Genomic DNA, 26,275 nt, shown 5'->3' with positions numbered 1-26,275 from the left:
GGCAAGCCTCGGTGCACAGGCACTTCCCAAGTTTCTGCTTGCATCACGTTTCTCTTGTCGCATTGGCCAAAGCAAGTCAGGGCCAAGCCAGAGTCAGGAGGTAGAGAAACAGACTTGTGGAAGGGGCTATGAGACCACACCAAGGGTGCAGGTCCACAGAGGTAAAGAATTTGTGGTCATATTTATAGGCTACCCTGCGTGGCCTTCCAGGGACCAAATTGTGACCCTGTTGGCTTTAGGGACCCATGGGGTTAGTTAGTGAGATTAGATGCAGTGATACATTCTGGAACAATTTTCAAAGCTTTAACTTTTGCTCGAAGGAATGGATATAGTCAAAGGCACCAGCACCACCTGCCAGGACTAATTCCCCAAGGGTAGAGACTAAAGCAGAGGAAGCAGGTGTAAGGAGCAGTGAGAGCAGTATTGACTGACCATGTGTCACCTCACGGACATCCTGCATCACACATATGGTCTTCGACCCCAGCAGATGGACACTGCTCTTGCTCTGTTTAGGAGAGACCTAAGACCGGTCCATGTGGGGCTGGGTGTTTTGCTAAGGTCACACAGCCAGTGGATGGGCAGGACTTAAGTTTAAGTCATTCAAACTCTAGAATCTGAACTTCTGCCCCAAAATAGCTGTGTGGCTTTGGGGAAGTGACTTGACTTCTCTGAAACTAACTTTCAGCCTCTGTCATTTGGAAGTAAAAGGATTCACTTCCAGGGTTTGTTTGAGGATAATGAGATACTATATGGAAAATTCTTTTTTTTTTAAGATTTTATTTATTTATCTGTCAGAGAGGGAGAGTGGTGTGCAGGAGCACAAGTAGGCAGAGCAGTAGGCAGAGGCAGAGAGAGAAGCAGGCTCCCCACTGAGCAAGGAGCCCAATGTAGGACTCGATCCCAGGACCCCAGGATCATGACCTGAGCCGAAGGCAGCAGCTTAACCAGCTGAGCCACCCAGGTGTTCCTAGATGGAAAGTTCTTAGCACAGAATAAGCTCTTACCAAAAATCAGGTCTTACTATTACTGCTATTTTTAGTGTCATTATTAATATCATTACTGTTAGCAGAATAACAAAATCAAGTTTCCCTTTGGGGCAGAGATATTCTGAGCTCTCACACCAGATGTGAATACACTGGGCACCAGGGATGTGGAGCCAGACTCTACCCCACCATCCCTAAATCCAGCTGAGGCAGTGACTCAGGGCATGGCTTCTCTCCTAACCTCACTGCAGTCTCTGGCCCTGACCTGGTTCCATTCACCCTTAACTTCACCATCACCAACCTGCGCTACACGGAGGACATGCAGCTTGTGGGTTCTGCCAAGTTCAATGAAACAGAGATGATCTTGCAGAGCCTGGTGAGAACCCCACCCACCTCATCCCTCCACCACCCACTGATGTCCACCTAGCCATTGATGCCAGCCCACCTGCCTTTCCCATGCCCCGCCCACCTCCCCCATGCCCCACCCACCTCTCCCTACCTCCCAACTGATGCCAGCCCCACCCAGCTCACCCCAACCCTGCCCTTGTCCAGGTCAGTCCTTCTACTCACCTCCCTCTCCTCAACAGCTCAGACCTTTATTCAAGAAAACCAGTGTCGGCCCCCTCTACTCTGGCTGCAGACTGACCTCGCTCAGGTGGGACCCCCAGGAGATGGCCCATGAGGCACAGTGGATATTCTTACCATGATCCGTTAGGGCTGGGTCCTCCCTTTGGCCTCAGCCTTTTCTAGCTCCCAGCCTGGCATAGCCACTGTCCTTTGGGTTATGGGCCCCCAGACCCTGCTCTGGACTTTCCCATTGTCCTGAGCCTCAGATCTCCCATGCAGTATTTCATAAGAAAAAAATGACAGGACATAGCAACTGGAAAGTATGTATCAAAGCCCTTTATAAAGATATGATCTCCCTGATATGAGGAAGTGGTGATGCAACATGGGGGCTTAAGTGGGTACGAGAAGAATAAATGAAACAAGATGGGATTGGGAGGGAGACAAACCATAAGTGACTCTTAATCTCACAAAACAAACTGAGGGTTGCTGGGGGGAGGGGGTTTGGGAGAAGGGGGTGGGATTATGGACATTGGGGAGGGTATTTGCTTTGGTTAGTGCTGTGAAGTGTGTAAACCTGGTGATTCACAGACCTGTACCCCTGGGGATAAAAATATATGTTTATAAAAAATAAAAAATTATATTAAAAACAAACAAACACACACACACACACACACAAAAAAAAAAAAAAAAAACAATGAACCTCCACAAAGGATGCAATCCCCAGTCTAGTGTACCTCCAACCCCACACTGCATGTAAATATTTCTGAAGGTGAGCACACAGCAAGTACTTAGCATGTGCCAGACATCAGGGTTCTTGTTGTATGGTCATTATTGACATTCTGGGCCAGATAGTTACTGTCATAGGTGGTCGTTCCCTGCACAATATAATATTTAGCTACATCTTGGCCACTAGATCGATTCCTGTAGCATCCCAGCCCCCAAAGTTCTGACAACAAAATCTATCACCAGGCATTGCCAAATGTCTCCTGAGATGCAGAGCACCCCAGGTTAGAGTCACTGGGTGAAATGCATCCTGTCCATCATCTCCCTAGACTCACTTACCATCACTACTATTATCCCTATTTTGCAGAGTAGTCAAGGCACAAACAGGTTAAGGAACTTTCCCAGAGCGGATGGCTGCCAAATGGTGAAGCCAGGATTCAAGCCCAGTCTCTCTAGAGTCTATGCCTTTTCCCACTAAGCTTGCTTTGCTTCTTTTCTCTGGGAAGAACCGTAGGATCTCTCCCCTCCCCCATCACCCCAGCCTTCAAATCCCTGCTCCCTTCAGTGCAGAGACGTGCTACTGGGCCCCCCTTTACCGAGTTATAGGGCTTCTCAGCATGCATGGGCTTCTCCATTCCGAGGTCCCCTGGAGCGTTTAGCCTCATTGGGTATCTCCCTAGGACATTTCCATGCCTCCAAAAATAGAATTCGGAGAAAGGATTCCCTTCCTGTGGTGCTAGAATAGAGAGGGATGGAATGAAGTCCTCTTTCTTAGGACCTTGCCCAGGTTGCTGATGCACCCACGGTAGAAGTGGTCTCTTCGCTCCCCTTGCCTCGAATTTCCACAAATTTCCTTTCCATCCACAAACATTGCTTGAGCGCCTACTGTGTCCAAGCTTTGTGCTGAGCTCCAAAATCTCCATGGAGGTCAAGAGCATAGATTCTGCCATTAAGAAGAGTGCCTTATATTAATTATATGGAAACATGTGCAAACACATTTGTACACATTAAGTATATGTGAATTATGTAATTATATGTAAATGTATAATTATACAATAGTATAATGCTATACTATTTTATTTATAAAATAGTGACAGACACTCCCCTAGCCCTTAGGGATGCACCAGATACTATTGTAAGCATTACGCTAATATCAACAGACTTAAACCTTAAACCTCACACTTGGGTGCCATGATTATACCCATTTTTGAGGTGAGAAACTGAGGCCCAGAGAAACTGTGGAAGGGTTGGGATATGGGTAGTGTAGGGGGTCTAGGAGGAACTGAAGTGGCAGCTCATACCTAGAGGGGAGGACGCTGTGGCCTGGAGACACAGCCCTCTCCCCAAATCAGATCTCCTGGCCCAGAGCTGTGGAGAGCCTTGGGGTAGCGAACACGCAGAGCAGAATCGCTCACCTACAAGGAGGGAGGCAGAGGGATGCGCCCGGCCGGCGGTGGGGGCGGGGAAGTGGGTGTTGTGAGGGGCACAGCCCGGGTTCCCCTCCAGGCAGTAGGGAGCCAGAGGATTTCAGCAAATTCCTCACAAGGGAACATTCCCATTTTAAGTGAGACTCGGTGCTGTGATGACAGTGGATCGTGAAGCGCAGGGAGGCCCGGGTTCAGCAGGCGGGAGCAACATGTGGAGCAGATTCCCTCGGCGGTGGGTGGCGTGTCTCCAGGACCCGTCCACAGGGACCTCACTATGTCCTAGCTTTCCCCAGGGTACTCCCCGAATGGTGCCCCTCAAGAACGCTCTGCAGATGGATCTTAATTATCCGCCCCGCTGGGTCCTGCCCTCCCCAGGCCCCAGAAGGCTGGAGCAGCCACCCACGTGAACGCGGTCTGCTTGCACTGCCCCGACCCCACGGGCCTCGCGCTGGACAGAGAGCGGCTGTACTGGGAGCTGAGCCGGCTGACCAATGGCGTCACCAGGCTGGGCCACTACACCCTGGAGGAGGACAGTCTCTGTGTCAGCGGTGAGCAGCGGCCCCTGCACTCTGCTAAGCTGTCAAGCTCAAGGTCCACCCCTCCACCCACACCCACCCCCGTCTTCTTTTTCCTTTTGCACCTCAGCACCTCCCCTCTCTCCTGTCCTCTCTCTGCAGGCTACACCCACCAAACACCGGTAACTGCCCCCAGTGGTGAGTACACGGGGTCGTCTTCAGGCTCTCCCCCGCCCCCAACGAGGGAAGGAAGCAGCAGACCACCTCCAGCTGTCGGGGAGGGCAGGGGCCGGAGATGCAGACTGGGAGTTCACTGCAGTACGATTCAGCTGTGCATCACCTCTGTGCTGCTGGCTGAACACAGAGAAATGGCCACCACATGGGGGTCGAGGGATGGAAGAAAGTACCAGAAGGCAGGCTTGAATAAATAAGAATTTTAATTAGTAGATTGTCTCTTGTCCTGCCCACCTTCACCTGCTGCGTGTGACGGTCTCAGGTTGTCCTCACGGGTGGTTCTGGCACTAGGTCCCCAAGGACCCTCAACACTTGCTATGGTCTCCGATGAGATAGCTGCGGGTCCCAGGCCCTGCCCCCATACCCATCCCAGGCCTGACTCATCTCCTCTCCCTCCACTGCTGCAGCCCCCGGACGACCGCTGGTGCCATTCACTCTCAACTTCACTGTCACCAACCTCCACTATACGGAGGACATGCAGCCTCCAGGCTCCCGGAAATTTAACAGCACAGAGAAGTCCCTGCAGCTCCAGGCGAGAGCCCCGCCCACCTCCCCCCTGCCAGCCCCGCCCCCTAGCCTCATCCTGCCTACGGATGGGAGGCCACCCCTATTCCAGCCCAGACCTTAGGAGCTAGCCCCTCCCACCTCACTCTTGCCCCACCCACCGATGCCCGTCCAGCCCCTGCGTCTCGATTCACTTATTTACTTCCCTTGTTTTCACCCACAGCTTGGACCCTTGTTCAAGAACACCAGTGTGGGCCCCCTCTACTCAGGCTGCAGGCTGACCTTGCTCAGGTGAGTCCTTGCAATCCCAGGCCAGGACCACCTCAAGGGCTCCCAGACCCCAACAGTTCCCTCTGCTTCCTTCCTTCTCTGTCCATGTTCTCAGAAGAGGTGGAATTCAGGAAGCACTGGCTCCAGGATCAAGGCCTCTTGGCCTCCCCCAACCCCACCAACTGTCTCCACATTCTAGGGAGCCCCTCAGCAGGATATGGCCCTAGGCTGGTCATCCTTGAAAACTCCTCCTGCCTCCCTTTGACCAAAGAGGACATTTCCTTTAGGTTTTCAGTTCTGTCCCCAGGATTCCTCTCAAGACAAGCATGCCTTTTCCACCTGCTTTAATCCCAAATTCCAGCTCTTCACCTGTCTCAAGTAGGAGCTCTCCTGTCCCCCAGCTTGCAGGTTTCAGACCTGCAATTTAATAAAAATCCTCCCACCCCCTGACTGTGTGCACAGCCCCAGGCTGGCCAGAGGTAGGTGCCAGCCTTCTCACTTGCCTTGGCCCCTTCCTGTCCTGCCCCAGAGGTGCCAGGTACCCTGCCTGGGAACTCCATCTATTGTTACCCCTACCCACCCACCCCCCAGGCCCGAGAAGGATGGGGCGGCCACTGGAGTGGATGCCATCTGCACCTATCGCCCTGATCCCGTGGGCCCTGGGCTGGACAGAGAGCGGCTGTACCAGGAGCTGAGCCAGCTGACCCGCGGCGTCACCAGGCTGGGTCCCTACACCCTGGACCCGGACAGTCTCTACATCAATGGTAGGGATTGCCACCTGTGTCCACCTTTCAACAGTCCCCACATCCTCCCCTCTATTGTTTCGCTCATTATTCGCCCTCCTCACTCTTTCTCCCTCTACCTGTGCAGGTTATACCCACCAGACCCAGGCCACCACCCCCAGCAGTGAGTGTCCAGAGGCTTCCGAAGTCTCTACAACCCTGTGGTTCCCTCTGCAACCCTAGAATGGAAGCGGCCAGGAGCCAGCTGCCTGCCCTCCGTATCCCTGCTCCACCCCCAGCCTTGGGTGAACCCATTAAAGCCCCAGACATAGGCGCTGGTCCCTGGCATCTGCAGGATGGCAAGGTCCCCACCCCAAGTACTGGCTTGCTGCCAGCTTCTACGATGACAGAGTGCACATCATTGGTGGGGTCCGTGTTGGGCTGTGGGCCTCCCCTGTGCCGAGAGGGCTTCTACTGCAGCAGGATTCTGCATGAGTTCAGATCTCCACTGGGGGTTCACATATCCAAGTTCTGTAAGCAGGTCCTTTGTCTGTCTGGAGATGGGAGTGGAACAGACCTGGATCCCTTTCCAGTGCATAATCATCTTCCTTTTAGATAATTTCAGCTGTGATGATGTAGCGGCCCAGTTGCCTCTTCATTGAGGACCTCTCCCTTCCCCTCCTCACTGTCACTCCCTCTCTTCACAGGTTACACCCATCCAGCTTCAGCCACCACCCCCAAGAGTGAGTATTTCAGACCGCTGTGTGCCTGGGACCACTACCCTTTCCCTAAAGATAGGAACTGCTCAACCAGAAAGGCCTTCCCTCCTAATCACCCCCTTCTGGGTGGGAAGGAGTCCAGAGGATGTTAATGGAAGGGCGGGCTGAACTAGAGGTCACAGGACCCACCCCGCCCTGCCCGCACAACACACCCGAGGATGATGCCCTGACTCCAGGCTGAATGGGGCACAGGGCCAGGCACACGGTTTGTGACGTGAGCTGCCACCATGGCCATCATTCCCTTATAGGTGTAACCCACCCTTGATTGCATCCCCTGTGTTCTTTTCCCTCTGTTGCTGTGACCTCTGCAACCTTCCCCCTGTCCTCACTGCCCTATCCCTCAAGTTCGCAAGTAGGAAGGTCCTACTGGTACCAAAATCATATCACAAAATCATCCATTCAAGATCTCTTCTTCCCTCATTATTGCTTACTTAGTTTCCCTGAGGAAACTCATCCATTTCTGTGGGTTTCGGGGACTACATAACAGCTCAAGGTCTAGCTGCTCAGAATCCTAATCCTGAGTCCAGCACACTCCACACAGCAGGTCCTCACCCTTGGTCCACCCACCTCCTGGACATCACCTGACCCCTCAGTCTCTGACCCTAAAATCACCATCTTCTCCCAAACTTGCTCCTTTTCCTTATCACCAAAGGCAGGGACACGGGTGCCCACCTTCACCCTCCTTCCCCCTCACCTCCCATCTATCCATCACCAAATCATCTCTTCTCCCTTCATAATATCCCGCCAAGTCTTTTCACTGAATCTGTGTCATTGGGTCTTTATTCAGGCCACTGGCATTTTTCGCTAGGACTGGTGCAGTAGCCTCTACTCTGCCCTCCTATAGTCCACTGCACAGCAGCTGCCAACGGCCCTCCCAATGTACTTCTGTCTATGTAATTCCTGTCTTATTGACAGTCTTTGGATGACTCCACCTTATCTACAAGTCATGTCCAAATCCCTGAGTTGTATAGTCACTGCCCCACTTTTGGGGCTCATATCTATACTTCCACAAGGTCATAATGAAAACATTCAAGTCCCTTGAGGGCAACTGCACAGTCTCCTGTCAGGCTCATACCCAGACTGATTCTTTTGCTTGAGCACTCTGCCACTTGCTCAGCTCCTGTTCACCTACCTCTTACTTGTGCTTTCAATCACACCTGAGAAGATGCTTCCTCCTGGAAGCTGTCCTCAGTCTTTGGTTGGGTGCCTCTTTGGGACTGAAAACCTTCCTGGCTCCCCTGCAGTATAATGGTCTGGCCATGCTCCTGACCACAATATTAGGAGACTGTGCCCTATTCACCCTTGGACCCCCAGAGCCCAGCACAGGGCTTCACACGTTAGATACCCAATACACATTGGCTGAATGAATGAGTGCAAGTCCCCAATGTCTTAAAACTCCTGTAACATTCTCTCCTTCAGCTTATGCAGTCTGTGGCTATACTTAGGTCCCTTGCTGGTGCTCCACTGTTAGAATTCCAGGCACCCTTGGTCCTTACTATGGTCCAAACTGGACATTTTTCTCTTCGTCCCCCGCTGCAGCCACTGGCCCCACTCTGGTGTCCTTCACCCTGAACTTCACCATCACCAACCTGCACTATACTCAAGACATGGGGCACCCAGCTTCTTCCAAGTTCAACTCCACGGAGAGGATCCTCCAGCACCGGGTGAGAGCCCCCCGATGACCACCATCAGCCCCACCACATGCCTGCTCTTGTAGCCCTTCAGCCCTTCTGCTCATGTCCCTTTCTTTCCCCACCAGCTCCGGCTTTTGTTCAGTAAGACCATTATCGGGCCCCTCTACACTGGCTGCAGACTGGCCTCGCTCAGGTGAGACCCCCAGATAGAGGGATGCATTGGGTCCAGTAGGCCCTCATGTACCGGACAGTGGGGCATCGCTGGCCTTCAGCACCCGCCGTAACACCTTCTTGTGTTCTTCATGCCCAGATGGTGGGAATGTTCAGGTCTTAGAAATGAGGTGTCGTGTTTGTCCTTACGGAATCCAGAGATGATCATTTGTTTTAGAGGAAAGCTTTCCTCTTGGAAGAAGCACTATCTCTTGTCCTCAAGTGTTAAAGTCTTAAGGTGTCTTGTCTTAAAAATGTATTCTGTTCTTAGTTGCAAGGGGGTTGTCTCAGAGGAGAGCCCCTTTGGAGAGCCCCTCTGGAACTGGGCCAGCCCTTTCCATCCCCTCTCAGCCTCCCGCCTTCAGCGCTCTTGCTTTCCACATCTAGAAGGACCCCTCCTCAGTACTCCACATTCCCATGTCCTTCCTTCCCCAGGCTTGAGAAGGGCGGAACAGCCACCGGAGTGGACATCCTCTGCACCATCCGCTCTGATTCCGCAGACCCCAGGCTGGACAGGGAGCAGCTGTACTGGGAGCTGAGCCGTGAGACCTATGGCATCACCCAGCTGGGGCCCTTCACCCTGGACAGGGAGAGCCTCTATGTCAACGGTGAGGGACTGTGTTCCAGGCAGGGTCTCTCTCCTGGGAGAGTTTTGTGTTTCTCTAAAAGGAGCTGTGGTATATCTCCTTCTTCTCTGGTCTTGGTTCAGTCTTCATTCCAATGACGTAACCATGGGTGCTAGCCATCTATAGTCTCCTTGCCTGGATACCTCCTCCCCAAACATCCCTCCACTACCGCATCCCCTCTGCTTTTCCTACAAAGTACCCCTAAATCCTACCTTTCCCTTAATCCTTTATGTTCACCCTGACTCTGGCTCAGCTCCTCTGGTTTTCTCTCTGCAGGTTACACCTATGGAACCATAATACCAACTACCACTAGTGAGTATTCCTGGCCCTGGTTTCCTGGGTCCCATCCCCACTCTGTTCTCCTTTTACCTCCTGTCTTCAGTGAGGGAAAGACCTGGGAGGGCCCCTCACTCCCCACTCCTCTCTCTGGGTTCTGGTGGAGAGTCCCAGCCCAGGGCAAGAGCATCTCACACACAGGCCCGTCCTCCCGCCATTCTGACCTTTGCGTGGTTATCCCTCGGATTCTTCTAAAACCCTGCCCTGGCACTTCTCTTATCCTTCCACTCACCTCTCTGTCTATTGTTCTGAGAGTGTCTCAACATCAGGGTTGCACCATTTGTTGGGTTTTTGGTGAACATGTATTGAACCTGGTGCCTTCCAGGCACCGTGCTACGTACGTTACGTACTGTCTTGATCAGCTCTGTCTGCCAAAGCAAACTACCACAGTCCAGGTGGCTCATATGACCGACACATATATTCTCACAGTGCTGGAGGCCAGAAGTCCAGATCAAGGTGCCAACAGGGTTGGTTGCTCTGAAACCTCTCTCCTTGGTGAACAGGTGGCGTCTACTTGCTGCCTCTTGGCATGTCATTCCTTTGCATGCACATTTCCAGTGTCCCTCTGTGTCCTAATCTCCTTTTCTCATACCGATAGCAGCCAGACTGGACTAGGGCCTACCCCAAAAGCCTCATTTTAACCCAGTTACTTCTCTAAAGGCCCTGTCTCCAAATACAGTCACCTACCAAGGTACTAGGGATTAGAGCTTCTTGAATTTGTGTGTGTGTGTGTGTGTGTGTGTGTGTGTGTGTGTACAGGAAGGGCAGGAGACACAATTCACCCAAAAACACATGCTCTTTATCCTTTAGTTCTCCTCGCTACAACCATGTGACTCAGCTCCATTTTACAGATGAGTAAACTCAGGCTGGGAGAGGCTGCCAAGCCATACAGCAAATACATAATAGAACCAAGAGTTCCTGTGACTCCAAAAACTCAGTCTCACTTCTCCATCAGTTAATTTCTTTAAAAAGATATGCTGATTTTTGGTGCACACCTCTTATATTCAAGTTCATCCCCAACAAGCCCTGGGATGAAGACCTTGTAGCTTTTTCAAGAATTAATTGCCCCTGCATTCGAGGTGTGTTTTTGGAGCCCTCTCAAACTCTCTTCTTGGGTCCATCTCTGGTCTGTTACACCACAGCATCCTCCCTTGCTCCTTCCAATGTCACTGGGGGTCTGGGCTCCTCAGGTGCAATGACAACCTGATAAGAGGAAAAATAAGTTAAAGTCAGTTGGATTGACTGTGTTTTGTTGCTCAGTATCCACTCCTTGGAATAGTTCCCGAAGCATTATAGGATCAAGTCAATGTACATGGAGGAAAGACAAGAATGGATGGATGGATGGATGGATGGATGGATGGATGGATGGGAGGGAGGAAGAAGTGATGAATGGGAGGGGGACAGAAGATGGATGGGCAGATGGAATGAATGGAGGGGGGAAAGGAGGAAGAGAAAATGTCTAAATACATGGAAGGAATCGATATGAAAGAAAGGAAAGATGGATGGATGAATGGAAGAAAACAAAGCGTGGAGGAAGGAAGCAAGGAAAGGTGGATAGATGGAAGAAGGTGGGGATAGAAGGAAGGACAGACAGAAGGATGCATAGAAAGAAGTGTGAATGGAGAAGAAGGAAGATGAGGAGCGAGGCAGGAAGGAATGATGTGTGCAAGGATGGTGGGTGGATGGAAGGATGGATGGATGGATGGATGTCATGGGTACATGGATGGTGGATGGGAGGGTGGGCTGGTGGATGGAGACATGGAGGATGGATGGATAGAAGGATGAGTGGTTGGATGGGAGGCTGGGTAGACAGATGATAGAAGAAAGGAAGAAGGGGTGGAGGGAGAGAGAAGAAAAGATGAATAGATGGAAGGAAGAAAGAATGAATGCATGGATGAATAGAAAGAAAGATGGAAGGAAAGAAGGAATGTTAGACAGAAGGGAGCTTGGAAGGAGTAGTGAACAGAAGAGAGGGAGGGAAGAGGTAAGTTTTTCTTCCAAAGGTTTGTCCTGCTTAACCATTCTAGAGCCAGGCCACTGGGCCTCTGGTCTCGCTTGTATCATATGTTCATTTATTACACTTCCCTGGGGGTCTACTCAGGTCACCCCAACTTTTGAACACTGAGCCAGCTGCATGTATCTCAGCAAGAGCATGTGTCTTCACAGGGGAGGTCATGAGCAAGGACTCTGGCTTTGGAGAACTTGGTCCAGACCCAGACTCTCCCTCTCCAGTCATGTAACCCTGGGCAGAGGACCATTTCTGTACTGTGGTTCCTCCTCTGTTTAGTGTGGGTGATTCTAGCACCCAGCTACTTACCCAGGTAAAAAGCTCCATATGTAGTGAGTGATCAGAAAGTATTTGCTTATTTGTTTTATATAATGAATATTTATATAGTGTTTACCCTATACCCAGCACTGTGCTTAGGCACTTTACAGAATTTGACTTGTTCAAACCTCATTACAGCTTTTGAATTAGGAATTATTATCTTACAGATGAGTAAATCAATGTACAGGGAGATTGGTTACAGCTTCTTGTTGGATTTTTTTTTTTTTTATGCAATGCATAGAAGTTTGGCATATCTGGGTGTAAGAGAGAAACAGAGAAGAAAAGAGAGACAGAGGCACAGAGAGATAAAGAGTTAGAGATGGGGGAGCAGAGAGCATATAGAGGACAATGTGTGGGCTTTTCCCCGGTTCTACATCAGTATGGTAAGTTGGAGCCTTTCCTTTCTGGGAAGAACAAAGCCGCTAGTGTTTCCACAGAGCCCCTCCACTCCTACACCTGGGTGGGAATACCATCTCCAGCCCCCAAATCCTTACACCTGTCCTTGCTTGCTGCTGGAGCTGTCCCCATTAACAAGCGACCCTCGGGTTTATGGATGGAGGACAAGAGGCCCTTGGAAGCCCCATCATGGGTGGATGTTGGGCGCCCCAACGTTCCCATAAGCCTTGGCCCTCTCTGCCCCTGTCACAGCTGGGGAGGTCAGTGAGGAGCCATTCACGCTGAACTTTACCATTGACAACCTGCGCTACTCAGCGGATATGGGCCACCCCGGCTCCCTCAAGTTCAACATCACAGACAGCCTCATGCAGCACCTGGTAAGAGACCAGCTTTCCCGTGACTCCTCCTCAGGGCTGTCACTGGGTCTGACCACACTGGCCCTCTCCTTCCTCTCCAGCTTGGCCCGTTGTTCCAGAGGAGCAGCCTAGGAGCCCGATATGCAGGCTGCAAAGTCACCTCACTAAGGTGAGAACCCCCCTCCCACCCACCATAACCCCTGCAGAAGGACAGGATTTCTGACTGTGGGGGCCACTGCCAATTGTAGCAGACTGTCTTGGAGGGTCCTTGTTGGCATCCATATCTTCATGTTACATTATTGTTAAAATTGTAACAAAATACGTATAGACACAAAATTAGCCATTTCACTATTTTCAAGCATACATTTCGGTGACATCTGTTATGGGCATGATGCTATGCACCCATCATCCTACTCTTTCTGAAACTCTTCATCAGGCCATTACTTGCACTTTTCTGGGTTGGTATGGGTTCTGTGGGGGGTTACAAAGTATTTCTCCAGCTGTGTTCTCAGTCCACTGTCATCAGTGGTACAGCTCCCCTGAGGCAGGCGGTGGGCACCAGGGTGACAGCACAGGCACTGTCCCTGCACTCATCTAGTGGAGGAAGAAGAATCTAAGCAAGAGAATAAAATATCTAAAATGGTTTCAAATATAGTAAGGTGATGCAGATATGCAGAAAGATGGAAAAGCAGCTTTACCTAGGGCACAGGATAGTTCATGGAGGTGATTTCTGAACAGTGTCCCAGGTGGAAAAGGATTTGGCCTTGAAAACTGGCTGTGAAAACTGTTCCATGTGGAGGAAGCAGCATGGGAAAAGGTCCTGACGTAGGAATGAGCTTAGTATATTCAATGAACAGCAAGGAGGCCAGTGTGGCTGGAACAGAGACAGAGGGACAGAGAGAAAGAAGGTGTGTTTCCAGACAGCAGCAAGGTCCATACCATGTAGAATCTTGGCAGGAATGGATTCTTTTTTAATTGTGATAAAAGACACACAACAGAAAATTTACCATCTGAATCATTTTTAAGTGTCCGGTTCAGTAGTGTTAAGTGTGTTCACATTATTGTGCAACCGGTCTCCAAAACTTGCAAAAACTGAAAGTCTGTACCCATTAAACAATGGCTCCCTGTTTCGCTCTACTCCCAGATGTCAGCCGTTACTATTCTACTTTCCGTCTCCATGAATCTGACCACTCTGGGTATCTCACACAAGTGAAATCATAGGGTATTTGCATTTTTGTATCTGTCTTACTTCACTAAACATAAAGTCCTCAAGGTCCATCCACATTGTGGCTGGTGTGAGCATTTCCCTCACTTTTAAAGCTGATATATTCCATTGTATGGATATGTGGATATATTTAAAGCTGATATATTCCATTGTATGGATATATCCTATTTTGTTCATCCATTCATAAGGACTTTGGTTTTTGCATGGAACAGGCAATGGGAAAAGTGCTGGGAGTTCAGCACAATGGTGAGCTAAATTGTCCCATTACTTGACTTCATGGAGGCCACTGTCTTGAGGGAACAGGAACAAATAATATAGGTTCACACTGGGGGCCATCAGAGGTGTGATGGGGGAAGCATGGTGTCCTGTGGCAACAAGGATCCTCTCCTGACTCTGCCTGGGAGGGATCTTGGAGAACGAGGAGGTGTCTAAGTTGAGAGCTGAAGGATGACCAGGAAATTATTAGAGAGTAAGGAGAGATGGGGAGAGACCTCCAGACAGAAGGCACTGCATGTGCAAAGATCCTGGGGTGAGAGAGTGTGGCCAGGTGGAGAAACTGAATGGTTCAGTAAGGTTGGAACACAGGACGTGAGGTGTGCAGCGCCCACAGGTGAAGAGGTACCACATGGACCACACTCCCTACACATCAATCTCTCCTTCCTCAGGTCTGTGAAGAATGGCGCCAAAACAAGGGTGGACATCCTCTGCACCTACCGGCAGCCCCCCAGCAGCCCGGGTCTGCCTGCCAAGCAGGTGTTCCATGAGCTGAGCCGGCAGACCCGTGGCATTACCCGGCTGGGTCCCTATTCTCTGGACAAGGACAGCCTCTACCTCAATGGTGAGCGGTTCTCAGCACCCCCCACCCCGCAACTGCTTCCATACCCCTGTCCCACAGGTCAGGAAACCTAGGGGAAACCTTGAGACAAATTCAGGTGTGAATCTCAACTCTATAATGACCCCTACCCTCCAAGACTCACTCTGTGAGGCTGTCCCTGATCACACCTGTTCTGCAGATGAAGACATGGAGGCTCTGAAAAGTTAAGTAATTTGCCCAAGTGAGTGCAGCTACAGAACAACAGAGCCAGGCCTGAGCCCCAGCAGTTAGCATCCAACACTGTGCTTGACCCTATGCTTCTAACTCCTGAAAGATCATTCCAGGGGAGGCGTGGGAAAAGAAAATCCCACATCTGTCTTTCCTCCCAGCTTCTTACCCTAGACCAGGGATGGGCTTCTCTCCTGGGTGGGGCCCTAATGCCAGGAAATGAGGTAGGCACTCTGGACATCTGTGGGGTCCAAGGTTGGGACATGCTGGGCATCTTCCTAGAAGCCAGGAAGGGACAGTGTTTAAGAAGGTGACCCCTCTCTGGGGTTCTGAGAGGCAGAGCATGGAATGTGGTGGGGTTTATTGGAATAATTCAGCTTCTCTCCTCTCTGTCCCTAGCTTGGAAATGATATTTGGCAAATCATACTTTCTTATCACCATTGCCACATCAGGTGGATATGGAGACATCCTGGCCCTTTATGACTCCCATTTGAGCAAAGAGGGAGATGTACAGAGAAGGAAAGCGACCTACCCATGCCACTAGTCAGTCTGGGTCTTGATGTTGTGAGTTCACATCTGTTCTCTTCACCTTGGCCCTTGCAGGGGCAAGTTTAGGATATTTCCCTCCTGTCAAATATGCTTCATTTTGCTCACTCAGCCAGCAGTCCCCAGAATCTGCTATAAGCCAGGCCTTGTGCTTGGCACCAGGGACACAGGCTACATGGGCATCCTGTCCTAATGTGAGCTCCAAAGGGACAGAGATATTTTGTTCAGTGATATATTCTCCAAATGTAATAGAACTTGGCACATAGTAGGTTCTCAATAAATAGTTGTTGGTTGGAGGGATAGATTGGAGGGAGGGTGGAAGGGTAGATATTGGGGCGGATATATATGTGGGGGAATAAATGTGTGAACATAAATATGATGAGGGTCTCTTAGGGGCATGCTGGAGAGGTGGATGGGAAGGGTCATCTCTACCTGGAAGATCAGGAAAACCTTAATGATGGAGATGACATTTGAGTCTGATCTTGGAAAATGCATAGATGCTTACCTGGTACCCAGAGGGAAAGGCCAGCAGGAGCCCCACGTGGACAAAGGCATGGAATATCTGGGATTGTGCTGCCATCTCCCCTTACGTGTGACATTTTTGTTTCCAGGTTATAATGAACGTGGTCCAGATGAGCCTCCTACAAGTATGTATCTTTGCAACCAGTACCCATATCAGCCTCTATGGGTCTTGAGCCAAACTTTTCTCCTCACTAATAAAGGGAGCTTGCCCCAATCTCAGGCTGCTCTCCTGAGTGTGGCCAGGGGTCAGTGGGAAGAAGCATGCTAAGTCCTTGGTCTCTTCTGGGCCTGCAGCCATGGCATTGGCTTTCTAAACTTTCCATATCCTTTTGGGTTGGAGGAAGAAATTTGAACAAATGCTTCCTACAGGGATGCGGGGTTGAGGTCAGATGATGAATCCATGCCTCCTGAAAACAAGATCTCCTACAGGGGTCACAGAAGGGGCCTCAATGTCAAGATGCAACTGTGGTGGCCACTCAGTGGTTTGGCCAAATTTGCCTGTTCAGTTGTCCAATGGTCCCTTCCTCTATCTTTTAATCCATCCATTCTCCCATTCTCAAGTTATCTCTTCTCTCAGACTTCTCCATTCTTCCTTCCCTCTATCCATCTTTTCTTCCTTCTTTCCCTTTGTCCATCCAAACTTTCATCCATTCTTCCTTTCTTCAATTCATCCGTCCATCCTTCCTTCCCTCCTTCTCTCTCTTCCTTCATCCAGCCACCCATCAATTCATCCATCCATCCTTCTATCTCTCCTTCTTGCAACCATCCATGCCTCATTCCTTCTCTCCTTTGTCCATCCTTCCATCCATCCAACTTTTATTCTTTACTTCTTTCCATCCATCCGTCCATCCATCCAGCCTCTGCCTATTCACTTGCTTGTCTTTTCCTCCTTTTTCCCTCCCATCCATCTCTCCAACTTTTCTTCCTGTGTTTATTCTTTCTTTCTGACCCTTCGTTTGTTCATTACTCCTCTGTCCATCCAGGTATCCCCCCTGTATGTCCACTTTTCTGCCCATTCATCTCCCTGTCCTCTTGTTTAATCTCTCTCTTGTTCTCCTGCCCTTACTTTCTTGAGTTTATTTCACTCGTGGGCTCATTCACCCCTCTGCTCACACAATCCCTCCTTCCCTTACTCCTATTGATGACATACCTGTGAATGCTTGTCCTGGGGCAACCACTGCTAAAGCCCAGGCAAGCATTGGGGAGTTTCTCCCACCATGTGGGAACTCTGTTCCTTCCTGATGACTGCCCTTTCCACAGCTCCTGAGGCAGCCACCACATTCCTGCCTCGTTCATCATCACCTACACAACCAGAAGCCACCACAGGTATCTGGGAGATCCCTTTTCCCTCCCAAGAAAGGCTCTGCTCTACCAGTCAGTTGTAAAATTCTGGTGTAGGACAGTCATGTCTATTGCAAAGATTATACTGACAATTCAGTCTAATGCATACCCTATGGAGCCACTAGCTTTGTGAGATCAGCAGACCATTATAACAACAATGTGAGATATTTTGGGGAGAGGCACCTAGTATAATTTGGGGGGGAAGTCTTTCTGGAGAAAGTTTCAGCCAAAATGAGAGTTTAAGAATGAGGAGGTGTCATCCAGGAAAATAAGGGATGAAGAGTTTTCCTGATATAGGAGATTTGATGAGCAAAGTCTCAGTAGCCAGAAACAGCATAGTGTATGGAGAGAATTGAGAGGGATTTGGTTTAAATAAAGCATAAATCTGAACCTAGAGTAGATGGATATGTGAAGCTGAAAGGATCACAAGAACCATATTTGGAAGAACCTTGAGTGCCAGATCAAGAAGTTTGAACTTGACACTTAAGGCCAAAGGAAGCCTGGGTAGTTGTCCAATGGGTAGTGGTGACTATACTGAGATTTTTTACTTAAGGAAATTTCTTCTAGTTTTCAGTGTAGAGAACATTCTTTAGAGAAGGCATCCAGTAAGTCTGCTGGGGTGTTGGTCCAAGTGAGAGAAGAAAAGGCTTGAGCTGGAAGAGGATAGAGAGGATGTATATGAGGACCATTCTGCAAGTGGTATTGGGGTTACTTGGAGAGGAAGGAAGAGGAACCGAGCGACATGATGGTTTTGAATTGGGTGACCAGATAGTGGGTGGTGGTGCCACTGGAAGAGAAGATGACAGAGTACAATGAATGTAGGACTCTGATGTGGCCTCAGGCCAACTCTCAGTAGCAGCCATCTCTCCCCTCTCTTCTTGTAGCTATGGGATACAACTTGAAGACCCTTACACTCAACTTCACCATCTCGAACCTCCAGTATTCAGTGGACATGAGCAATGGTTCAGCTATGTTCAACTCCACCAAGAGGACCCTGCAGCGCCTGGTGAGACCCTGGTCCCAGAAGTTCCTAGTGGGATCAATTCAACCCAGCCCTTGCCCCACTTTTGTCTCTCCTGTTCATCCTCCTCCCCCTTCCTCCCCAGCTTGGATCCTTGTTTCAGAAGAGCAGTTTGGGCCCCTTCTACTCAGATTGCAGACTAATATCCCTCAGGTAGGACTCTCTTTCTGAGCATTTACCAGTAGTGACCATTTTGGTGACCAACCCTTCCACTGATTTCCCATTTGTTACCCCCCTCCTTGTGATCCCCATAGTGAGGTTTCAGGACCTCCCTTTAGAGTCCCCACATCCCTCTCTCCCCAGACCTGAGAAGGATGGGCCAGCTACCCATGTTGATGCCATCTGCACCTACCGCCATGACTCCATGGGCCATGGACTTGACATAGAGCAGCTTTACTGGGAGCTGTACCAGCTGACCCATGGTGTCACCCAGATGGGCTACTATACCCTGGTCCGTGACAGCCTCTTCGTCAATGGTGAGTGATTTATAGCAATCATTATTGGTCCCCATTATACTTTATTTCCTCTTTAACAAGTCAGCCCAAATTCTGATGAGGCAATACCCTCCCCAAACTCTCCATGGAAAAAGTCTCTCCTGTTATTTTAGGGAAATAGCATGAAATTCTTTGACAAATTAATATAATGGATCCTAATTTGAACCCGAGTGTCTGACTCATGGGATCTCTTGGGACAGGAGTTCTACAGTGTGAGGCCCCTCTATGTCAGTGGTTCTAACCTAGAAACAATTCTGCCCCTCAGGAGACCCTTGGCAATGACTGTAGACATTTTGGCTGCCACAACTGGGGAAGAGTGCTATCGGCATCTAGTGGCTAGAGCCCAAGGGTGTTGCTAATGTCCTCCAACGAACAGGAGATCCTCTCCTCCAAGACTTACATAGCCTCAAATATCAGTAGTTCCGAGGATGAGAAACCCTGCTCTCCATGGTCCTGTGGTTCCTAGATGGGCACCAGACCAACTAATCATACTTCACCACAATTGTTTAATTATCCAACTCTATGAAATTGAGGTCTTGTAATGTGTCACTACAGCCTCAGTTCTTTAGTTAGTATATCCTCATACCCAGTGAATGAGTAAATGAGTGAACCATTGGGAGAAGAGTATCTCAGCCCCATATTTGAGGATCTATTGAAGTTTACATTCACCCCTTCAACAAACACATTCACATTACCATTCTGTCCCAAGCCATGTGCTAGGTACAGGGATAGAACACACAAGTTCTCTCCCTGAAAAATCTCATAACCAAGAGGACTGAATATTACTTAGGGACACACCAAAAAGGCAGAGATACTGTTATTAACAGGATGCCATGGAAACACAGAGGTGGGACAATTCAGGGAAGGCTTCCTAGAAGAAGATATTATGTACCCAGTACTGTCTAGGCCCTGGAACATGGCAAGAACAAGACAGAGAGATCCCTGCTCTCCTGGAGTTCCATCTCACTGGGGTTCTGAAACATGAGTCATTTTCCAGGAAAAGCAGAGGATTGAAAAACATTCTAGGAAGTAAAAACTCGCCCTGGGAGAATCCCTGTAAAATTCCAGTTTTCCCCCATTGTGGGGTGACTTTACATTTGGAAGTCCCCAGCATTTGGACCTAAGTTTGGCTGAATCTGACAGTAGGCACTATACCTCTCTCTGTGCTAATGGCTAAGAGTCTCCTCCTCTCGTTGGCTCCAGGCTATGCACCCCAGAGTTTATCTACCCAGAGGGAGTATCAGCTAAATTTCCGCATCATCAACTGGAACCTCAGCAACCCAGACCCCACATCCTTGGAGTACACAGCCCTATGGAGGGACATCCAGGACAAGGTAGTGTCTCTCTCACCAGTCCTGTCTCTCCTTGCCCTGGGTGCCCCTGTCATTCCTCTGATTCACATATACTAAGTGATTATTTCAATTTTGCCCTTTGCCTATGTGTTTTGAGTTCTCTCAGTTTCCAAAGGTGGTGCTCTGGCTGCCTTCCCCATTTTCCAGATGGGCAAACTGAGGCTTAAAAGGGGGAGTGGTGTGCCTAAGGTCACAGCCAGGATACAAACTCAGAGCTCCTTTGCTCCAAGGCCTGTGTTCTTTCACTGGCTGCAGTAGCCCCCTCCAGCCCCAGGAGGCCTCCATCTCACCCACTGCCCCACCCTTTATTCTAGGTCACCAAACTCTACAGAGGCAGCCAGCTACAAGATATATTCCACTCCTGCCTGGTCACCAATTTGACGTAAGTTGAAGAGGTTGGAAGTGCTGGCTGAACTGGCAGCTTGCAGCTCTGAGCTTCTATCCTGGCACAGTCTTTGAGATGAAAGTCATTGACAAGCTCCCCATGCTCCCCCACATCCCTGTCAGCCATTTCTACCATCTCCTTCCATAGAACTTTGGGGAGGGGTAAGGGAAGGATTAACCTCATGGGACCACCAACACGAGCATCCACCACCTTCTCCTCTTTGAGATGCTTTCAACAAAGATCAGCCAAATAATATTTCCTCTGGCCCTAGCCCTGCTGAGCACTTTCATGCATGGTCATCTCATGGGATTCTCATGCAGCCCCTGTGAGATGGATACTATTGTGATCATCCCCATTGTTCAGATGGGGAAGCTGAGGCTTGGAGAAGGAAAGTAAACAGCTCAAGAATTGCCCAAATTTGGTTGGAACCCAGGTCTGTGAAGAATGGGTGGAAGAACTGAGACACTGGGGAACAGGAGGATCATGGGACACAGTGCCAACTTTGAGTGTTTCCAGACTTCAGTTCTTTTGTCTTTAAGATGGGGATAATTATAATGATAACTTCCATTAGAGTGATGGTGAGGGAATGTTTAAGTCACTTCCTAGAGGTGCTCCATAGATGTTCATTATTTTTATAGTTATTTGTTCTATTCCCAACTCGTGGAAACCTTGTGTTTTTGGTCAGGGTGTCTTCTCTAGCCTGGGAGATAATCTCTCACCTCTTGCCTTTAGGTCTTTGGGCCTATTAAACAAGAACTCAGGAGACACTGCTGGTGTTGAGTGATGGCTGAGTTCCATGGTCTCTGTCTCTAGGTTGGGCTCCATGTTGGTCACCGTCCAGGTACTGTTCTCTTCCAATGTGGACCCCAGCGTGGTGAAGAAAGTCTTTCTGGACAAGACCCTGAACGTCTCATCCCACTGGCTAGGAGCCACCTATCAGCTAACGGACCTTCATGTGACAGGTGCAAGATTGGGGGTTGATTTCATGGCTTGAAGAGATGGGGTTATGAGGAAGGAAGGACGGGGCTTCTCAGGAGCAGTAGAATGGATGGAAGCTCTGGAGGGGAAAGGGGGACTTTCTGGAGGCCCATGTTGATGACCCATGACATTGGATCATACAACAGAAAGTAGGGAAAAAACATGCAGCAATTGCACGCAAGGAAATGATTGTTTTTACTCATAAATCTTTCCAACCCAAAATGTGGAGTATCCTGAGTTGCTTTCTTAGGCCCTATGGCTATGACTCATACACTGATTTATTGAAGGACACATTCGTTCATTCAACAAGTATGTCATGAAAGTAAATAGGCATCGATGATACACTGTGGAAACTGCTACAGAGAATTTCAAGAACCTGAGGGAACCCCAAGGAGGGACACACAGCCCATCTTGGAAAGTTTTCTGGAGGAAGTAATGAACAAACTGAGATGTGATGGTGAACATGACCTAGCCAATGGGAAGAGTTAGGGAGTCGAGTTACAAGTGTTTATATCCTAGAAGACAGAATATTTGGGGAGGCTCTAAGGAGTTTGGTGTAGCTGGAGCAAACACTTTGACATGGGAGAAGTGGCGGGTAAAGCTATAGAAGCAGGCAGGGACTTTCTAGGGCACTGGAATGGTTTGCAGAGGAATATAACAGAATTCTGCTTTAGAAAGCTCATCCTCTGGATGTTGTATAGAGAGTGGATTGGAAAGGGGTGAAGACCAGAGGCAGCGAGACACATTAGGAACTTAGGTCAACAAAGGTGTATGACAGATGTCCCCTAGTGTGATCAGTACCTGCACTTGCCTTCTGTGCCCCAGAAGGGCCCAGTCTCCTCATCCCCACATACTAGTGAGCTCTCATAATGCTTGGGGGAGAGTTGGTAGATAGAGAGATCAATGGATACAAAGTGGCTGGGTGGATAGAGGGCCTTATGTAACACATCTTTAAAAAAATCCAGCTCAGGTCACATTGCCAGGAATAAGTAGACTAGCTGGAATGACTTTTTTGCTAAAATATTCACCTGATTGGGACTATTATACCTTCTTTTTATTACAGAAGTGGAGCCATCAGCTCATCTACCAACAGACATACCAACAAGCAGTCCCAGCCCTGAGCACTTCCAGCTGAATTTCACTGTCACCAACCTACTCTATTCCCAGGACATCGCCCAGCCAGGCACCACCAAACACCAGCAGAACAAGAGAAGTATTGAGAATGCGGTGAGAATCCACTCCATTCCCATGTAGAGACAGACCTATGGACACTGGGTAGTCAGAGGGTGATTTTCCATAATAATTTCATAACAATTCATGAAGATAGGTTCTTATGCCCACTAACAAATTAAGAAACAGATTGAGATTCAAATTAACAGATTAACAGATTAAAATTAACAGATTAATAGATAACAGATTAAAATTAAGGCCCAGAGAGTTTCAGTAGCTAGTCCAGGGTCCTGTAGCTAAGGCATACTCTGAAATGGGATGTCCTTTGGTACACTTATCTGGGCTAGTGTTTGTTGAGATAAGAAAAAATAGATGGGAAAAAATAGAAGGGATGTATGTTCAGAGGCTAAAAATTCTGCTGCCACTTGGCCTGGGATGGTGATCAAAGGAACATTGCCCTATCTTTCAGCTCAACCAGGTCTTCTGGAACAGCAGCATCAAGAGTTTTTTCTCTGGCTGTCAAGTTTTAGCATTCAGGTGAGTTCCAGCTCAAGATCTAATCACTCTGGAGACTTCTGATGTCCTTTAAGTAAAAGTGTCCCCATTGTCATGGTCCCAGTTCTAGCTCTTATGGAAGATAGCCCTGGGAGTATTGAACTGTTACCTAAAAACCAACTTATTCCTAAACCAGTGAACTCAATTGGCTCAGAAATTCAAGGAAGCCAGAGTAGACTTCAGCATACCTGGAGGCACCTGATGTTGGGGCCATGGGATGTGGAGTAGAGCATCCATGCCTTAAGAAATTAGCCACTGGGGCGCCTGGGTGGCTCAGTGGGTTAAGCCGCTGCCTTCAGCTCAGGTCATGATCTCAGGGTCCTGGGATCGAGTTCCGCATCGGGCTCTCTGCCCAGCAGGGAGCCTGCTTCCCTCTCTCTCTCTCTGCCTGCCTCTCCGTCTACTTGTGATTTCTCTCTGTCAAATAAATAAATAAAATCTTTAAAAAAAAAAAAAAAAAGAAATTAGCCACTGAAGTCAGGATCCATAGAAGGTGGGGGTGGCTTAGAATCCAGCAGCCAGACTGTGCGGCTCAGTAGTGAGCCACTAGTCAAAAGAGTCAATCCAAACTTCTCATATATCTACTGAGATAGGATCACATAGAAAATAGACCCCTTCAAAGTACACGATTTAGTGCTTTATTTGTAGAGTAGTACAATCATCCCACTATCTAATGGTGGAGTTTTTAAAAATTATGTTCAGTTAGCCACCGACTAGTATATCATTAGTTTTTGATGTAGATGTGATGTAGGGTATGGAATGTTCTTTAAAAAAAAATCCTGTCCCCATTAGCAGTTGCTTCCTACTCTTCCCTTAATCCACATCCCCTAGCAAACAATAATCTACTTTCTGTCTGTCTGGATTTGCCTATTCTGAACATCCCATACTAATGGCTTCAAATACTATGGGGCCTTTTGTGACCAACTTCTTTCCCTGAGCATAATGTTTTCAAGACCATCCATGTTGTAACACGTATAAGTACTTCATTCCTTTTTTTATGACTAAATAATATCTGTTGTATAGCTCTACTAATTTAAAAAAACTTTTATTTAAATCAATTTAATTCTACTCTCTGTTCAATCAGTTTAACTATTTTAGATTCCTCATATAAACATACACTATTTATTATTAGTTTAAGAGGTAGAATTTAGTGATTCATGAGTTGCACATAACACCCAATGCTCATTGCATCACGTGCCTTCCTTCATGCCCATCCCGCAATTACCCCATCCCCTGCCCCAGCAACCCTCAGTTTGTCTCCTGGAGTTAAGAGTCTCTTAAGGAGGCAAACCGTAAGAAGGTAAACCACTTTGCATTTATCCATTCATTCACTGATGAGCCTTGGGTTATCTCCACTTTTTTGTCTATTATGAATAATGTTGCTATGATCATTTCCGTGTAAGTTTTTGCATCAGCTTGTGTTTTCAGTTCTCTTGGGCATGTACATAGGACTGGTATTGTATGGTCATATGGTAATTCCAGGCTAACTTTTGAGGAACTACTGAACTGTTTGCCACAGAGGTTCTACCATTTCCCACTCCCATAAGCAATGTATGAGTTCCAAACTATCCAGATTTTTTATTATCCCCTTTTTTTACTATAGTCATCCCAGTGGATGTGAAATGGTATCTCACTGCTGTTCCAATTTGCATTTTCCTAACAATTAGTGATGTTGAACTTTTTTAAATTTTTTTTTTCTTTTCAGTGTACCAGAATTCATTGTTTATGCATCACACACAGTGCTCCATGCAATACCTGCCCTCCATAACACCTACTGCCAGGCTCACCCAACCTCCCATCTCCCGCCCCTTCAAAACCCTCAGATTGTTTTTCAGAATCCATAGTCTCTCATGGTTCATCTCCCCTTCCACTTTCCCCCAACTCCCTTCTCCTCTCCAACTCCCCATGTCCTCCATGCTATTTGTTATGCTCCACAAATAAGTGAAAACATATGATAATTGACTCCCTCTGCTTGACTTATTTCACTCAGCATAATCTCTTCCAGTCCCATCCATGTTGCTACAAAAGTTGGGTATTCATCCTTTCTGATGGAGGCATAATACTCCATAGTGTATATGGACCACATCTTCCTTATCCATTCGTCCGTTGAAGGGCATCTTGGTTCTTTCCACAGTTTGGTGACCGTGGCCATTGCTGCTATATACATTGGGGTACAGATGGCCCTTCTTTTCACTCCATCTGTATCTTTGGGGTAAATACCCAGTAGTGCAATTGCAGGGTCATAGGGAAACTCTATTTTTAATTTCTTGAGGAATCTCCACACTGTTCTCCAAAGAGGCTGCACCAACTTGCATTCCCACCAACAGTGTAAGAGGGTCCCCCTTTCTCCACATCCTCTCCAACACACATTGGTTACTGTCTTGTTAATTTTGGCCATAAATCAAAACCACATTGAGATACCACCTTACATCAGTTAGAATGGCCAAAATTAACAAGACAGTAAACATTTTTTTTTAGTACCGATTGGTTATTTCCTATCTTCTTTGCAGAAATTTCTATTTAAGTCCTTTTCCCAGTTTCACACTGATTTTTTTTTTGTATTGTTGAGTTATCACCATTTTTGTGTGTCCTGGATACTAGATCCTTGTCAGTTATATGATTTGCAAATATGTTCTCTATTTGTCACATTGCCTTTTCACCTTCTAGGTACTACCCTTTGAAACACATCTTTAATTTTGATGACTCTTAATTTATCAATTTTTTTCTTTGGTTCTTTGTGATTTTAGTCCCAAATCAAAGAAACCATTGCCTAATCCAAATTGACAAAGATTTACACCCAGCATTTTTTTCCTAAGAGTTTTATAATTTTATCTCTTATATTTAGACATTTGATTTTACTAATTTTTGTTTGTGTTGTGAGGTGTGAGTCCAACTTCATTCTTTAGTTTGTGGATATCTAATTGTATCAGTACCTATTTGTTAACTAGGCTATTCTTTCCCTGTTATCTCGGTACCCTTGTTGAAAATCAGTTGTCCGTGAATACATGAGTTTGTTTATTTATGGATTTTCAAGGG

At 48.1% G+C, this 26,275-nt stretch overlaps 1 protein-coding gene across 2 annotated transcripts in view; it reads left to right on the top strand.

Annotated features, from left to right (window-relative positions):
* The window catches only part of LOC131823457 (mucin-16-like), a 95,893-nt gene that overhangs the window by 63,613 nt on the left and 6,005 nt on the right, over positions 1 to 26,275 (top strand). The window contains exons 37-62 of one of the 2 annotated variants that reach the window (XM_059159856.1): positions 1,235 to 1,359; positions 1,571 to 1,638; positions 4,076 to 4,248; positions 4,378 to 4,413; positions 4,857 to 4,975; positions 5,171 to 5,244; positions 5,815 to 5,987; positions 6,094 to 6,129; positions 6,653 to 6,688; positions 8,264 to 8,388; positions 8,484 to 8,551; positions 9,004 to 9,176; positions 9,471 to 9,506; positions 12,505 to 12,629; positions 12,710 to 12,777; positions 14,499 to 14,671; positions 16,033 to 16,068; positions 17,204 to 17,269; positions 18,169 to 18,290; positions 18,391 to 18,458; positions 18,609 to 18,781; positions 20,003 to 20,133; positions 20,466 to 20,533; positions 21,350 to 21,498; positions 22,578 to 22,741; positions 23,154 to 23,221. In XM_059159856.1, the coding sequence (XP_059015839.1) occupies positions 1,235 to 1,359; positions 1,571 to 1,638; positions 4,076 to 4,248; positions 4,378 to 4,413; positions 4,857 to 4,975; positions 5,171 to 5,244; positions 5,815 to 5,987; positions 6,094 to 6,129; positions 6,653 to 6,688; positions 8,264 to 8,388; positions 8,484 to 8,551; positions 9,004 to 9,176; positions 9,471 to 9,506; positions 12,505 to 12,629; positions 12,710 to 12,777; positions 14,499 to 14,671; positions 16,033 to 16,068; positions 17,204 to 17,269; positions 18,169 to 18,290; positions 18,391 to 18,458; positions 18,609 to 18,781; positions 20,003 to 20,133; positions 20,466 to 20,533; positions 21,350 to 21,498; positions 22,578 to 22,741; positions 23,154 to 23,221 (2,653 nt within the window). The remainder of the gene's footprint in view (positions 1 to 1,234; positions 1,360 to 1,570; positions 1,639 to 4,075; positions 4,249 to 4,377; positions 4,414 to 4,856; positions 4,976 to 5,170; positions 5,245 to 5,814; positions 5,988 to 6,093; positions 6,130 to 6,652; positions 6,689 to 8,263; positions 8,389 to 8,483; positions 8,552 to 9,003; positions 9,177 to 9,470; positions 9,507 to 12,504; positions 12,630 to 12,709; positions 12,778 to 14,498; positions 14,672 to 16,032; positions 16,069 to 17,203; positions 17,270 to 18,168; positions 18,291 to 18,390; positions 18,459 to 18,608; positions 18,782 to 20,002; positions 20,134 to 20,465; positions 20,534 to 21,349; positions 21,499 to 22,577; positions 22,742 to 23,153; positions 23,222 to 26,275) is intronic. The other variant, XM_059159857.1, reaches the window with a different exon arrangement.

Source organism: Mustela lutreola, chromosome 2 (genome assembly GCF_030435805.1).
Source record: "Mustela lutreola isolate mMusLut2 chromosome 2, mMusLut2.pri, whole genome shotgun sequence".
NCBI classification, from domain to species: Eukaryota; Metazoa; Chordata; class Mammalia; order Carnivora; family Mustelidae; genus Mustela; species Mustela lutreola.
Note: the sequence above shows the minus strand (reverse complement) of the source record. Positions and strands in the feature narration are given on the sequence as shown.